At 39.5% G+C, this 15,883-nt stretch overlaps 1 protein-coding gene across 3 annotated transcripts in view; it reads left to right on the plus strand.

The window, feature by feature from the left end:
- Positions 1 to 15,883, plus strand: part of srrm3 (serine/arginine repetitive matrix 3) — a 111,851-nt gene that overhangs the window by 84,464 nt on the left and 11,504 nt on the right. For all 3 annotated transcript variants that reach the window (XM_006799582.3, XM_035911446.2, XM_006799583.3), the window contains 4 exons: positions 7,643 to 7,678; positions 7,881 to 7,931; positions 8,568 to 8,675; positions 9,332 to 9,494. In XM_006799582.3, the coding sequence (XP_006799645.2) occupies positions 7,643 to 7,678; positions 7,881 to 7,931; positions 8,568 to 8,675; positions 9,332 to 9,494 (358 nt within the window). The remainder of the gene's footprint in view (positions 1 to 7,642; positions 7,679 to 7,880; positions 7,932 to 8,567; positions 8,676 to 9,331; positions 9,495 to 15,883) is intronic.

Here is a 15,883-nt window from a genome sequence, read left to right on the forward strand (position 1 = left end):
CGCCTTGAGGCGACTTTTGTTGTGATTTGGCGCTATATAAATAAAATTGAATTGAATTGAATTGAATAGATTTGGATTTTGTCCAAAGACAAGTTGGTAGGGACTGTAGCCATGTACATTGTGCATACAGTTTTTTGCCATCAAAGCCCAGTCCAGAGCAGTTTTCCAGTCACACTCATTGCCTCTCTTTACCTTCAGTAACATTTCAGTAAGGATTTGATTGTGCCTTTCAAGCAAGCCATTGCTCCACGGACTGTACCCTGCAGTCGTTTTAACCTCAATGTTAAATTTCTCCACCATGTCTCTTATTTCTTCATTATTAAATTCACCGCCATTGTCACTGAATAGTCTGCGCAGTGGACCGTGAATGCTTATCCAGCAGTGGATAAAGTGCCTCACTATCTCCCTGGGTCTTTTTTGTGGTGATGATACTTTCTGCACTGAATCTTGTAAAATGGTCAATGGCATGTAGATACCACAGTCCTGGCTCAAGCTCATGCAGGTTCACTGAAACGGTTTCATTGTATGTTGAAGCCATGGGTAAACCCACTGCAGGCTTATGTTTTGGTTTACTGTATCGGATGCATGTTTCACAGTTTTTTGTAATATTCTTCAGGATTGTAATGCTTTCATCATCACTATTGCCTGAGCAAGACAGGAGTTTTTGCAGTCTGTCAACTGATGCATGTCCAAATTGTTTATGTAGTTTAAGAAGGACTGTCTTTTTCTCCTTTGTTGTCATGTTTTCTGTCACAATGAGAATTTCATCTTCATCACTAGGTGTCTCACTTTTCTCTAGCTGGCTTTTATTAAGGTTGCTCTCATTTCTCAAGTTTACACAATAGTGCCCAGAAGATGTCAGTTCAAGTTTTACAGGTTGATCAAACATTGTTGCTTTGTCTTGAGCAATGTCCAAGACTGCACTTGCTCTCTTTAATGAAGTCTTGCTTAAAAGCATCGGTATATCATCTGGAACAACTTCTGTTTCTATCTTGCATCTAGTTTGTCCTGTTTTTGCTGGAATTGTTACTTTCCTTGTGGATTGAACAATTTTTCCGTCACCAAAGCAGAACGGTCTTGTGCTCTTTTCATCTTTTATTTTTTGCAACTCTTTCTGAGGTAACTCACTTACATAATCTGTGAGCCATTTTTCTCCACACACAGTTCTTGTACAAGCAGTGTCAATTACGGCGGACCCTAAAGCTTCCATCATGAAGATTTGTGTATCAGAGGGTGATTCGTTTGAAAACAGAGCAATATTACATTCTTCAACATCACTCTTTGAGCCCACAGCTTTTGCTAAACTTCTCATGTTCTGTTTTGTTAGGGCAGTCTTTTACCCAGTGATAAGTGCTTTGGCATACTGCACATCTTGTTCTCCTCCCATATTTGTCAAGAGGATTAGTCCCTGCAGCTATTCTTTGTGGTTGCTCTTAGTTTGAACTACGTTCACACTTGCCTGTGCACTTTGTGAAGTAAGCGGAGTTGCCCTCTTGTGGCGAAGAGACGTTATCACCAAAAATCCTTTTCAAGGCTGATTTCATGTTATCAAACGAGTTGGTGGAACAAGCGGTAAGTGCTAGCTGTTTGTCTTTAGTATTTAGCTCCGCGGTGTCTAGCAGCTTAAATGCTAACACTGCATCTGGAAATTCCATTTTGAACTTATGTATCTTGTTGTACCGTCGTTCAAATGCGATAATGTAATCCACCATCGACATGTCACTTGGTCTGTTGATCTGATCAAATTCTGTGTAAACGTCATACTGTCGATTACTTTCTTCTTTTAAAAACACCGAGTCTAGTTTGGTAAGAAGAACATCCATCCCCATATCCGTGTTGAGGTCATGGGCTGCGATTTCCAGCGCGCTTTCCCTCGCTCTTCCCGATAGCGACAAAGTAATCGCTAGAGCCTGCTTTTTTTTTTTTGTCCAAGTCTTGTTTGTTTGTTTGTTTGTTCATTTTTCCAACTTTCATACGATGTCTTCTCATTGAACAATGGTGGCACTTTGTAATTCCCAGCAGCAGCCATCATCTGCTATCAATGTTAGTCCAATAATCACACAACTGGCATAGTAACTCCAGCTTTAATGGTCGCCTTCTTTCGTACAACCACAGAAAAAACGGACCCTCCAAACTTCTACTCCCCCTTTCCCACCTGCGCATACCCATGCCAACCCCCCACTGGACACTTGCGCAGTAGGACACATACATCTTAACAATATAGTGAGATTACCATCTAGCTCCATAGTGGACCAAAGTGGCCCTCTGCCTTCCTAAATGCCCGCATCCAGGTGGATAATTTCACGATATTGGCAGCCCAACAATAATACATAAAGTTTGGTAGGGCCAGGCCTTCTTCCGACTTAGAACACTGTGACAGGGATTTACAGATTCTTGGAACTTTTTTGTCCCAAATAAAAGATGATATGAGTCCATCTAACTGGGTGAAAAAGGTTTTAGGAAGGAAAAGGGGTATCATCTGGAAGAGATACATGAATCGAGGCAAGACTACCATTTTAATTGTGTTGACCCCCCCAGCAAGAGAGATGGGTAATACTGGCTAAGTGTTAGTGATCTGAATACCCAAATAGGTGAATGGGGAGTGTTCCAGTCTAAACTGCAAGGCTGAGTAGTCAGCCTTCTTTGCCAGACTGTTAATAGTGCTTTTAGCCAGGTTCAATCTGTAACCAGACAGGCGGCCAAAGGATCCAATGAGGTCCAGAGCTGAAGGAATTGATTCCTCCGGATCTGTAATATACAGAAGGAGATCATCTGCATACAAAGAGCACTTATGAATAGTGTTTCCCCTAGGAGGGGGCTTAAGGGGCATCCCTGGCGGCTACCTCTATGTAGGGGAAAAGTATTCCAAAATAGTTTTATTGGTGCGGATTGAAGACAGGGGCGCTGAGTACAAAGTCCTGATCCATGAAATAAAATTAGAACCAAAGCCAATTTTTTTCAAAACAGAGAGCAGATATTGCCAATCCACACAGTCAAAAGCCTTCTTGGCATCTAGTGAGGCTATTATCTCAGGGTGATCAATGGTCACAATATAGGATATTTAACAGACGTCTGATATTGAAATGTGACTGGCGGTTCACTATAAAGCCTGTTTGGTCATCATGTATAATAGAAGGGTGCTACCTTCTCAATACGAAGTGCAAGAACCTTTGTTAGGATCTTATAATCCACATTCAGTAGACTAATGGGGCAATAGGATCTACATTTTTGAGGATCCTTGTCTTTTTTGAGTATTACAGAGATTGTGGCTTGGGACAGAGTTTGTGGCAACGTGCTTGTTGCCTGAATTTCTGAAAAAAACCTCAGACAGTAAAGAGACTAACTTGCCGGCAAAGTGTTTATAGAAATCACATGAGAAGCCATCTGGGCCAGGTGCCTTGCCATTTTGCAAAGAATTAACTGCCTGCAATATTTCTGCAGAGGTAATATCTATGTTTCCCAAGAGGAAGTCCAAGTCAGCCTCTGAATAATCGGTCCCCCACTGATTATTAGTATAGAGTAAGTATAAGTATAGAAATCCTGATAAAATAGCTTGAAAGCAGCATTAATACAGGATTTTAAACTGTATTAAACAATGCCATATACAGATTGAGGATTTATGGATCTGTCAGTTCTCGAAGTTGTTCGTTTCGCTTTTTATTCTTATAAGACGAAAAAGAAATAATTTGGCCCCGCAGATATGCCTTTAGCGACTCCCAAATTATAGATTTTGAAACATCTGGAGTGTTATTCGTTTCTAGAAAAACTCGATGTGGTACTCAATGAACTTGCAAAACTCAAAGTCAAATTTCCAGAAACGCTGCCTTGTGCACACATTTGAAAATGAGATATCAACCTGTACTGGTGCATGATGTGAAATTACAATTACATGTTATTTACACATGGTGACCCTTGGGATAAGGAAATTATCCAAAAGAAAATAATCAATCCTCGAATACAAATGATGCACAGGGGAAAAGAAGAATAGTATTTTGCTAAGGGCTCAGTGATACGCAGTGGATCTGAAATACCATAGTTTTGAAGAAATGTATTCAAAACGGACACTGATCTGGAGGTCCCAGTAGACTGATGTGGCTTAGACCTGTCAAGGTTGGGATCGAATACCAGATTCAAATCCCCACCCATAATCAGGTGATGTGTATTTAAATCTGGCAGCAGGCCAATCAGTCTTATAAAAAATTGGGGATTGTCCCAAGTTGGTGCATAAGTATTCACCAAAATATCTGGAGTGTTGTGGAGCCTGCCAGTAACTATCAGAAAGCGACCATTTGAAGTGGTGAAATGAAAATGTTTTCTAACAAAAATGGCAACCCACCGCGATTTAGAGTTAAATGCAGAATGGTAGACCTGGGAGACCCAACTTTGTGTCAACCTATTGCTTTGCATGGAGCACAGATGTGTCTCCTGTAGAAAGACAATGTCTGGTTTGAAAGTCGACAGATGAGTGAATATCCTTTTACGTTTTTTAAAATTATTCAGACCTTTCACATTCCATGTTATAAATCAGAATCAGGTGTAGTTGCAGCACTTTTGGTTATATAGCCATATTCATACTTTCAAGACAGTCATGACAAGCAAGCCGAATAATAATTTGGAGTAAGTATACACACAAAACTGCAGCCAACAAGAAAAAGTAAAAACCCAGAGTAACTATAAACGTAACTCCCACAAACCAGGAACAAGCTACACCTTCCCCCCCAAAAGAGCTTATATCCAACATGTCTCTTCATTCCCTAAAACAGATGTTGCCCCTAACAGGGAACGCCAACTATAACATAATTTTTAGACATCTGGCAGATTGGAAAGGCACACGTGACTTCTCTTGGTCGTTTACTTTGCTCAGTGATAAACAAGTATATGAAGACCTATTAAATTATGAAAGAAGCAAAAGTACAAACCTCTATCTAAAGTGCAGTCAGAGTCAGTGAACAATAGAGAGTCAGAGAGCAATTGAGGTAGCACAGTCTACTCAGCCCGTGTCTTGATTCCCACACACAGCCAAGATGCAATTCTTGACGTAGTCTTTAGCAGCCGTTAGATTGGTGAATATTTCCTCTCCAAGAGGAGAAGAAATCCTCAGCTTCGCTGGGTACAGCATCCCGAATCTCACACCCCGACGTCTGTGCAGTAGATCTTTAGCTTCTTTAAAGGCCCCCCTTCTCTTTGCGACTGCAGATGGCAGGTCTGGGAATGGAGACAAAAAGGATTTTGTCTCCATTATGGGACTGGGGACTGTTTAACGCGGGCCTGCAAAGCACCTCCTCCTTTTTTTTGAAAGTAATGAAATTTGACAATAAGTGGCCTGGGTCTCTGGTCTCTTGCAGGGACGGTCTGTAGGCTGCGATGTACCCAATCCAGTGTCGGAGCGGTATTCAGGCCCAACATCTCCTTTAGTAGCTGGGCCACAGAATTGACAGGGCGCGTCCGAATCTCAAAGCGCTCCCTCACGCCAAGTATTCGAATGTTGCATCTGCGCTGTCTCCCCTCAAGGTCTTCGGTCTTGTCCGAAAGAGCTGATACAATTTCTTTCAGATCATGAACTTGCTTCTCCAAGTCCACAACCTGATCCGAATACTGCAGCTTCTTTCAGGCTAGTTAGCTGGCTATGGTGGTCAGTGCAGGTAGTAGCTGGAGCATCAATCTTAGCACAAAGTTCAGTCCGCACTTCATCTGTTTGGTCAGAAACATTGCTGCGAAGCGAATCGATCAGGTCATTGAGAGCTTGGCATTTGGTCTCAACTTTTGCTTCCAGCTTAGAAATTTTAGCAACTAAGTTTTTCTGCGAGCTAGTTATGGCAGCCATTAGTGGGGCTTGTCCGGGGATGTAACATTGCTATCAATGGACTTGGCTCCATCAGTCGTTCTGGTATTTTTAGACCCTGACATTGTTGTAAAGACTCTGGGAAAAGTTGTTTTTCATCACCTTCAGGCCTCCCTGAAAACAAATGTTGTCACTGTAATAGTTTGGTTTCAATGCACATTATAGCACGGGATCAGCAATTTTAAAGGTGCTTAATGATCTTTTATTAATTGCAGCTTCAGGGGATTCTGCCATTTTAATACTTTTAGATCTACAATAAATGCTACATTTGATACAGTGGATCATGGCATCATATTCTCTAGGCTGGAGAGCCACGTGGGCAAATTTTTCTGTGGCTTGTTCTCATCACCTGATTCCCTCACATGCAGCCGTCCCCCAAGGAACCATTCTTGGTCCAGTACTCTTTTCCCTTTATATGTTCCTATTAAGATCAAAAGATCAAAAATAAGGAGTTTCATGTCACCATTATGCATGGTGAATCCATGTCTCTCTCAAAAAGAAATACTGCAGTCTTTTTGAAATGCTTTACCTTAGTGTCTTACTGACATAAAAATATTAATATAAATAGATAACATCAAACTTCTTGAACCTTAATAAGCAAAAAACAAAACAAAACAAGCAGTAGTACTTGATCTTGGTCCTTCAAAAACAGCCTTTGTAAAAACCTCTGGGTCATTTTTGAGAGCAGCTTCACATTTGATAAAAAAATTTATGCTGTTTTTAGAGCCAGCTTCCATTGTAAAGGTGTCATCCAGGCTAGATTGTAACAACAGTCTTTATTTGAGCATTAACCAGGTATTTGTTGTCTGTTCTGCAACTTCCAAAATTCTGCAGCTCAACTCCCATGAGACGCTGCCCCCAAGCGCACAAATACATTTCAAAATGTTATTGCTTGCTTTTATCATCAGGGGGTCCTTTTGTCCCTCTGTGGGGGGATACTCCCACTAGGTTTAAATCTGGGACTCCCCACCATTTGACCTTAGAACTGAAGAAGCTTCTCGGATGAGAGGTGAAACGTCTTCAAGTAACTTAAAGAAGTCCAGACGCTTTTCTTTGCAACCTCCTTTGACTACGATGACCTGGATGACTGAGAACCTTCACAGACTGCTTGCTTTTAAGTTTCATTAAATGGAAACTTAAACTTTCATTAAATGGGTTAGCACCTCCTTACCTTCTGATCTTTTAACAAATCAACAAGAACAGCTGACCAGATGTTTCCCATTATACTGACAAGCAAAAATATCGGGCCTTTGCTGTAGCTACACCTATATTTTGGAACAGTGTTCCCCTTCATATCACCACCTCACCAACACTGAACATCTAAACTCTTTTGAGAATGTATTTTTATTCCTCTGTATTTAAACCATACCGAGTCTTGATATTTGTTTTTCAATTTTCCATTGTTCTCTTTTGTATTGTTTTTTATTGCTTTTATTGTTTTATTCTTTTAGTTGTACAGCACTTTTTTTATACTTGAATAATTCATAGGTTTTTGTTAAATGGCTAAACAAATAAACACAAAAAAAGAAGAAAAACTTTGAGAGCCCTTCAGCAAGCCTAGAGAATTATTGCTCAAGAATACTTTAAAAAATTAGAAGGAAGAAGAAAAAGAAGGCCTGGATTGCTCTCAAAAAATGAAAATGTGGTACACAGTCTCACAAAATGTATATGTAAAAAATATATAAATATGTAAAATGTGTTTTAAAAAAAGATACTGTGTTCTGCATATGAATTATTCATGTCAATATTTCGTGAAGTTGCATACCTCGTGCTGACATTACAATGGTTTTGTTTTTGTAGATCTGCATCTGGCTCCAGGAAAAAGAGAAGACACAGGTTTGTACGGCAGATAATAATGTCCTTCAGTATGTGAACGTCCATATATGTAACCTGTGTGCTTGCGTTCAATTTGTGTCTTTTACACAATTGACTGCTTTTTCAAATGACAGTAGAATAGTCCATTTAGGCAAGTGATGCGTGGAATTCTCTACTCTCTGTGAATGCAGATTCATTGTTGTTGGGGTTTTTTTTTTTTCAGGTCGGGAAGCCCAAAGAACAAACATAAAGACAAGAACAAACAGAAAAAGAGGTGAGAGAATCGCTACCTGTAAATTCTTTAATCCATGTAAATGTAGAGCAGATAGTCTGCATGTCTTATAAGAGAGTAGCCAAGTTTCATTCATTACCAGTAACATTCCATGCACATTCCCTCAGTTCCCAGTAAAACAAACAGTGAACAACAGTCTTAACTCCTCAACAATAGGTAGGAGTCACATTGAGCCTACTCATGAATTTATATTGGCACTTTACAGCCATTATCTCAGGCTTAGACTCACACAGAATGTGAACAAGTGTAAAAGAATTGAGAGCATCTTCTAAGCAAAGCGTGTGAGTTCAGCACAATTTCTGTGCTGTACCGTGCTCTCTCTCTCTCGCTATACGCACACACACACACACACACACACACACACACACACACACATATACATATGTATATATATATATATATATATATATATATATATATATATACTGCACCCTCTATTAGAATATATATATTGAAAGTATTTTGCAGTGCATCGCCTGTTTTACATATCATGAGATTGACTACTGAGCTCGCTGTGGCCTGTGTGTCCCCATGATGTATGCATGCATACACGTGGCTTTATGGATGTGTGTACATGTGTGTGCGTGGTATGTTCGTCCATTGGCTGTCCTCTGTCAGGTCCCCTGATGAAACACCCAGCAGGAATTCACAGCGTCAAGGCAGCTGCTGCAGCTCTCGAAGTCCCTCCTTGTCTTCCATCAGGAGTGCCTCCAGATCACCCACCAGGTAACCCTCCCCCATTGCGCACACACACGCACAGACAGTATAGTCCACTGAAATACCTCTCCTGACTGTCAAGCAGTTGCTCTGGTGACAGTAAGTCTTCCCATCATTTACTCTTGACCCCCAGGGCAATAGATTGGAATACAAATGGCGCTCGCTTGCATTTCTTAAACTAGCCCTGCTAAATGGTTGTGATATCTCACTCTGCCCTTATGTTCAGTTAGATGAGAAAGCATTCATTGTTTATTCAGTTCATGGGGCATTTATCTTTTTATTCTGTAGTTATGTATTATAGTTCAGCCTTTTGCATTACTTATAATTGCTCTTGAATAATTAAGAGTCACTCTTGAGGGATCACATGACTCATAATGTGCATTAACAGATCAGCAAGTCAGAAAAAAGGTTTTACTCTCTACCTGTCTAAGCTAAACTGTAGGGAAACATTATGCAGAGTTCTATATAAACGTTATTTGTGCGAAGCCTCTTTTTGTGTGTAAAAATAAGCAAAATGCAAAGTGAATTGGAATAGCAAACAAAATTCAATATTCCTGAAGCAGCAAATGAGATAAACAAGAATAATCAGAGAAATAGAATGTACTAGCTTGTTTCTACTGGATTGCACCCAAGTTAGAGTAAAGTGGTGTGCCCTGCTGTTCCAGATTAAACTCCAAACACAAGATAGACGGTCAAAAGATGTCTGACACCCCGCAGTCCCCAGCCCCCGAGAGTCCCACTACTTGGCACAACGGGGACCACACCCAGCGAAGCCGCAACGGCAAGGCCGGCAGACTCAACCACACCGATGGCGAGAAAGGGAACGATGTATGTAATCTCCTCTATTTTGTTTCCGCACACACACACCACCCCCTCCCACCCGGCCTCCCTCCGGTGGTATTTGCCGCAGCCCCCTGCAAATGAGTTTTAACTTGCTCTCTTGTGTTGGTTCACATGAATTCTCATCTAAGACACTGAGAGGTTTGTGTTCTTTTATTAGTTTTTCCTAGGTCATAGCTCAGTTATTATTATTATAATTATTATTATTAATGGTATTATTTTCAACATGTCAAAGACAAACCTTTTCGCAAAACTTGCCGCTCCTGCTGCTTTGTTTCTGGCTCTCTTTGACTCCTGTCATCTTGTGTTTCTTTTTTAAAAAATTCTTTTCTTTTCTTTTGTTTGTTTGTTTTTTGCTTTTGTTCTTGTTATTTGCCAGTAATACAGGGAGGGACCAAAGAGAAGAAAAGTTTAAGTGTTTCCGTTCAAGTATATACTCTCTGAGTCACACAGCATTAGCGTACCACACCTCGGATGGGGATCCGAGCCACATTGGTGCACAAAGTCTCCAAACAAAGGAGCGGAAAACGATATGTTGTGGAGTTGTGTGATTTTCTCTCCGTCACAAGTCCCAAACCTGCGAAGAAATATCAACTCAGGTGTGATAAGTTTTACGCCAGATAAAGACTTAATTAATCAGCATTGAAAGAGCTGCAATCTGATTTCTGACAGTGCTATAAAGTGATAGCAATCTGCAAATTCCCCTCAAACAGAATAATCCAATTACTTACTGGAAAGTCTGAATCCAAGCAGGCCAGAATGAGTTATAGCAAATTTTTAAGTGGTAGCTGAGTATCCTGGCACATATGGAAGATTAAAAAAAAAAAAAAGGAAAGAAGGAAGAAGAAATAAAGAGAAATGCAAACATGGATTTGCTGTGTCATAATTAAAAAGGTAAGAAAAATTACCTTATGACTTATTTATGAAACATTTTTTTAGACATAAGAGTCAGTGAAGCTAAAGTGAGGATATCTTTAACGTAATAAAAAATCAGTGCCCAAGTAATTACAAATCAGAAAGTTTGCTCTCAAAAATGAGCACTCAAAGACTTTTGATTTAAAAGCTTTGGGTATTTATGATTTTATTATTACTTATTTTGGGGTGACTATTGCATTTTTTAATTAATCAGATCTGACTGGTGTTCTAAACAGTTAAAGACAATTTTGATAATATTTAAAATGGACTTTTACATCTTTCTTTGATACAGTGACTGTATTAAAGCACAGGATTCAATGATGAGGTAATAAACAGACGAGTGATTAGTAACACTTTCAAAGTTGACACCCTTTTGCATGATTTAAATGAACAACTAAACACAGGAATACAGGAGTAGAAAATGTATGTCACGTCAATATCTTTTGAATTTTAAAAAGCTATCGATAACTGCTTTTTATTTACATGTGGGTGGCAGCACTACATTTTCATGAACAGTGCGAGGGAGGCTTTCCTTTATTTAGACTGGGAGACATCACATATGCCAGAAATGAAAAGAAATCAACTGGCCAATCACAGTGTCATGTTTTTTCTTTAGGCTCGCCAGCTGTAGGGACGATACATTTGACTTTATATTTACATTTTTGATTGTGGATGCTAATAACAGTCAAACACAAGCGATAAATAACGGTATTTTTAACGCATGTGTTTCATGTAAATATGACACCGCAAGTTTGTTTTGGCTCAAGGTTCTTTAAATCTTTCATACATGTCTAAATCCTGCACTGCATTAAAAGTGAGTTATAACCCCAGTTCCAAAAAACTTAAGATTCTGTGTAAATGTAAATAACGGAGGGTGATTATTTGCCCTATAATCATTATTTGATTATTATTTATTTTATGTCATAAATACATGTTTTATTCACAATAGATAACAAAAAATGTACCAAATGTATAAACTGAGAACCTAAAAAAAAAAGTTACTTTGAATTTGATGACAGCAACGTATCTCAAAAAACTGGGAACAGGGCCATGCTTGAGGAGACCAGCTGCTGGACTTTTGGAAGAGCAATGTTGTCCCATTCTTGTCTGTTATAGGATTACAGCTGCTCAACAGTTCTGGGTCTTCTTTTTCTTACCGTTATTTTCATTATGTGCCTTGTGTGTTCAGTTAGTGAAAGGTCTGGACTACAGGAAGGCCAGTTCATCACCCCAACTCTTCTACTATAAAGTCATACTGTTGTAATAAATTAGATGCACCATGTGGTTTAGCATCACTTTGATATGTGAGTTCTCTAAACCCTGTACGTAAATTATAAAACTGATTGTGCTTTTCACAATGTGCAAGCTCACTTCCATAGGCACTAATGCACCCCCATACCATCAGAGATGCAGACTTCTAAGCAAGAGTTAACAACAAGTTGGATGCTCCTTCTCCTCTTTAGCCCAGATGCAATGCCCATGTTTTCCAAAAATAATGTTTTTTTTCTTCATTGGAGCTTCACCCTGTGTTCACAGAAAGCGATTTCAGGAAATGTTCCTGAACCCATGAGGTGATTACAAGGATAGAATCATACCTGTTTTTAGTACAGTGCTGCCTGAGGGTTCAAAGATCATAGGCATTCAGTATTGATTTTTGGCCTTGTCCACTGTGCACAGACATTTCTTCCGATTCTCTGATTCTTTTGGTGGTACTATGTACTGTAGATGATGAGATCTTCTAAACTATATGTTGATGGACCTTATTCTGAAATTCTTTTACAATTTATAGATGCTATGTTTTTGCAGCCTGGTGAACATTTGATATGTGTTGCTGCCATCAAATTCAGAAGAGGCTAATGAGTCAAATGTCTTAGTTTAAACATTTGATATAGCTTCTGTGTTTTCTGCTGGTTAATAAAATATGGGTTTATGAGATTTGAAAATCATTGCATTCTGTTTTTATCAAAAAATTTACACAGCTACTCGGTATTTTTGAAATCGGATTTGCATAAAAACATGTCACTCGACAGGTCCTTTAAGGAATGATGGGTTAATTACTCTGTTCTTCAAATGAAAAACTCCACTGCAAGCTCATAGTAGACTGACAGAGGATAACATGGTATAAATCATAAATGTAGTCCTCCCTGTCTGTTCAGGCTGAAGCTGCTCATTGTTTGTTTTGGTATTTTCGAACATTACCATGTTTGTGAGCCCCTGATTACCTGAAGACAAAGACAAACCCTTTGATGAGCTTTAAATTGCTTACTGCTATTATGGAAGCATCCCTGCTCCTCCATAATGTAAATGGGTCATTAGAGCTGTGGTTTGATGAGTGATTACACTAAAATTAAATAAAACACACCACTTAGACAAAGGGGATCACCTGTGAAATCAGCAATCACTGATAAATATGAGTTTAAATGGGCTGCAAACACTCACTCCTGAGAACTGACACCTTCTATTTCCTACTTCAGCTTGCATGTCTCTCTACGGGGTCTCATCTGATCTCTTTCTCTCTTTCTCTCTCTGCTTATTTCATTCATTACTTTGTTTTCCTTATCAATTTAAGTGGTGAATAAATGAATAAATGCCCAAATCTTTCTGTCTCGTTTATATAAAAAGCACTCAAATGTTTTGGAACTGGACCAAGTAGGTTAACTGGGTATGTGTTACAGTTTCTTTTTGTCAATACAATTGTCTTTCTTCTCAAGCACATGCTCTGCTCAGTGATAGATCCTCTTCTCCTCCAGGCGTCTAACAGCTCCTGGCAAACCACCAGGGGTTAAGGAGATGCTCCTCTCTGTTGCTTTACTTCACCATGTCGATGTGCATGAGGCCCCTAAGAGGCAGTATCTCTTCTGTTCCTGCCTTTTTTGTTTATACTTAATCTGGACAATGCCAAGCAAGCTCTGTTTGGTCATGTATATTTGAGCCATTCTGTTGGGAAATAGTATAAGAGGAGCGTGTAATTGGCTCACATTTTCTAAAGCAGCATCTTTGTGGCACATAAACTACCACTCTTTTTAATATCCACCAAAAGCTCAAATATTTAAAAATTATCAAAGTGGAACATTGCACGGGAGGATGGTTATGAGTGACAGATCCTGGATCTAACTGAAGTCTGATTTTACTGCAGCAGTTGTGTGACTAAGCAAATGTTCTGCATAGCAGCTCTGGTTTTACTATCTATCATCTCAGTTTGTGTTCCTGTAGCCATCCTGTGGCTCTGTTTGAAGCAGTCTTATTCACTGTGTGGGAGGGAGTCCCTCAGATGTCCCAGAGGAAAGCTCAGAGTAACAGCTGTGTGCTGTTAAGCTGCTGTTGGGCCAAACTAACCAGTCAGTCCATCTGTCCAAAGCTTTCTCTCTGGAAAAACACAGCATGCAGTTTGAAAATCATTCTAATTCAAGGTAAATTTTACTTTTATTTGCTCTTTACTGCTCCTTGTTGCCACTGGAGAAAAACATCTTCAACAACAGTGGCTATTTTTTGATTTAAATGTTCTTCAAGATGAGCATTTCCTAACTGTTTGTGGGAATGGGAATTTAAATCAACTCTATTTAATTTTAGCTCAATTCCAGATATTTTATTTATATAGTACCAAATCACAGAAACGGTCACCTCAAGGTGTTTTATATTGTAAGGTAAAGATCCTACAATAATACAGAGCATGACCGACTATGAGCAAACACTTGGCGACAATGGGAAGGAAAAACTCTGTTTTAACAGGAAGAAACCTTCATCAGAACCAGACTCAGGGAGGGGCGGGCCATCTGCTGCAACCAGCTACAACAGGAAGAAGACGCAATACAAATAAGCAGTTTATCTGTATTTATTTATTTGCTAATAGAATAATTATTTATTACAAGTTTAACTGCAAAACAGATTTTTACCTAACTGCCCTTTGAAAACCACTTGTGAGGATCTCACCATTTTGTTTGGATAAATTGGATTAACACAATGTGTTCCCTAAAACTGTGCAATGTGTGGGTCTCCTCAAGGTCAGTTTATAGCATCATATCTCAAAAATGACAAAATCTAAATACAAAATGCCAAAAGAGAGCAATACACTAATACAGCTTGCAGTCTAGTCTGCAGAAGTTGGAGATAAAGAAAAAAGAAAGCAACAAAGGCAACTTTCTTTGATTCTATCATGCCGGGGGGGGGGGGGGGGGGGGGGGGGGGGGGGGGGTAAATGAGCCAATCTCAGCTAGGCTCATCAGATTTAATCAAAGAACAAGGAATGACAATAAAGACTAACTATTTATAATTTATCTAACTATACTGTTTTTTTTCCAGAGGTAAGGCTTCTACTAACTGATCCATCCTGCAGCATCCCTAGGCTTTTCTATGGGAAGCATCCATTTCTGCCTCCTCCACAGTGGATGAAACAGTCCCAAAAGGGCTAATTTCTTCCTGCGCATTATTAATGGATATCTTTAAACACGATTACATGGACTTTTGAAAATAGTTTGGACAACTTACACCTTAATTAACATAATTTTGTTTTTAAAGGGACTCAAGCCATTTTGATTGAAAGCTCTCTGTACACACTAACAGTTTAAACAGCAGCTCAGAAAAGCTCCTTAAGGCGCCCTCTTGTTGTACCTGTGTTTATGGTGATAAACACAAAGGAATGCCTGGAAGAAAGCTGGGCTGACGTCCAAAAATAAAGTACAGAGTAGACCAGTGCTGTTCCTACTGTTGCTGCTGCTGCTGGAGAAGACCCAGGCCAAAATGTGACTGGGGTCCCTTTCAGATGTGCTGACTCTTTAGTTTGTCAATCTTAGCAGTGACTGCTCCCCTCCAGCACTCTTTTTAAACCCCTCCTCCTCTTTCCTACCCGATCATCTGTGTCCTGTGTGACTCACATCTCACTCTCGTTGTCCTGCCATTTTTCTTCCCGCCAGCTCTGCATGATCCCCCCCCCCCCTTCTATTCCTCCTCCTGCTTCTCCTCCTCCTCTGTCTCCATTTAGCAATTCTACTCTACATGGATGTCCACTAACATTAACTCTGTCCCTCTCTGTCCTCCCTCCCCTGTTTTGATACAAATATGGCTGCATTTGTACAAGCGAAAAAGACAAAGCAAATCATGTAGTTTATAGATTCATCCTTTGTTTTGAATTTGATTTTGAATTCCATCTGATTTTGATTTTTACTTTCCCCCCTCTATTTTTCTTTCTTTTTTTTCCTTTTTTTTTGTTTGGTTTAATTTATTCTCAGTCTCTGGACTAAATATGTAGCGCTGATACTAAAAGAGGTCATTGTCTTTTTCCCATTTTCGCTGCGGAGAACATTCCTTTCTCCTCTTTTTTTCCTTTTTTTCTTTCTTTCCTGTTTTTTGTTGATATTGCATACGTGTCACTGATTGAAATGGAAGGTAGGTAATGCTTTGCCTACGCACGTGATCTTTATGCAGATGAGAATGTGACAAGCACCCTAGCCTGAGTGACGTCAATG

This window comes from Neolamprologus brichardi, chromosome 10, assembly GCF_056152115.1.
Source record: "Neolamprologus brichardi isolate AB-2024 chromosome 10, ASM5615211v1, whole genome shotgun sequence".
In the NCBI taxonomy this organism is placed as follows: Eukaryota; Metazoa; Chordata; class Actinopteri; order Cichliformes; family Cichlidae; genus Neolamprologus; species Neolamprologus brichardi.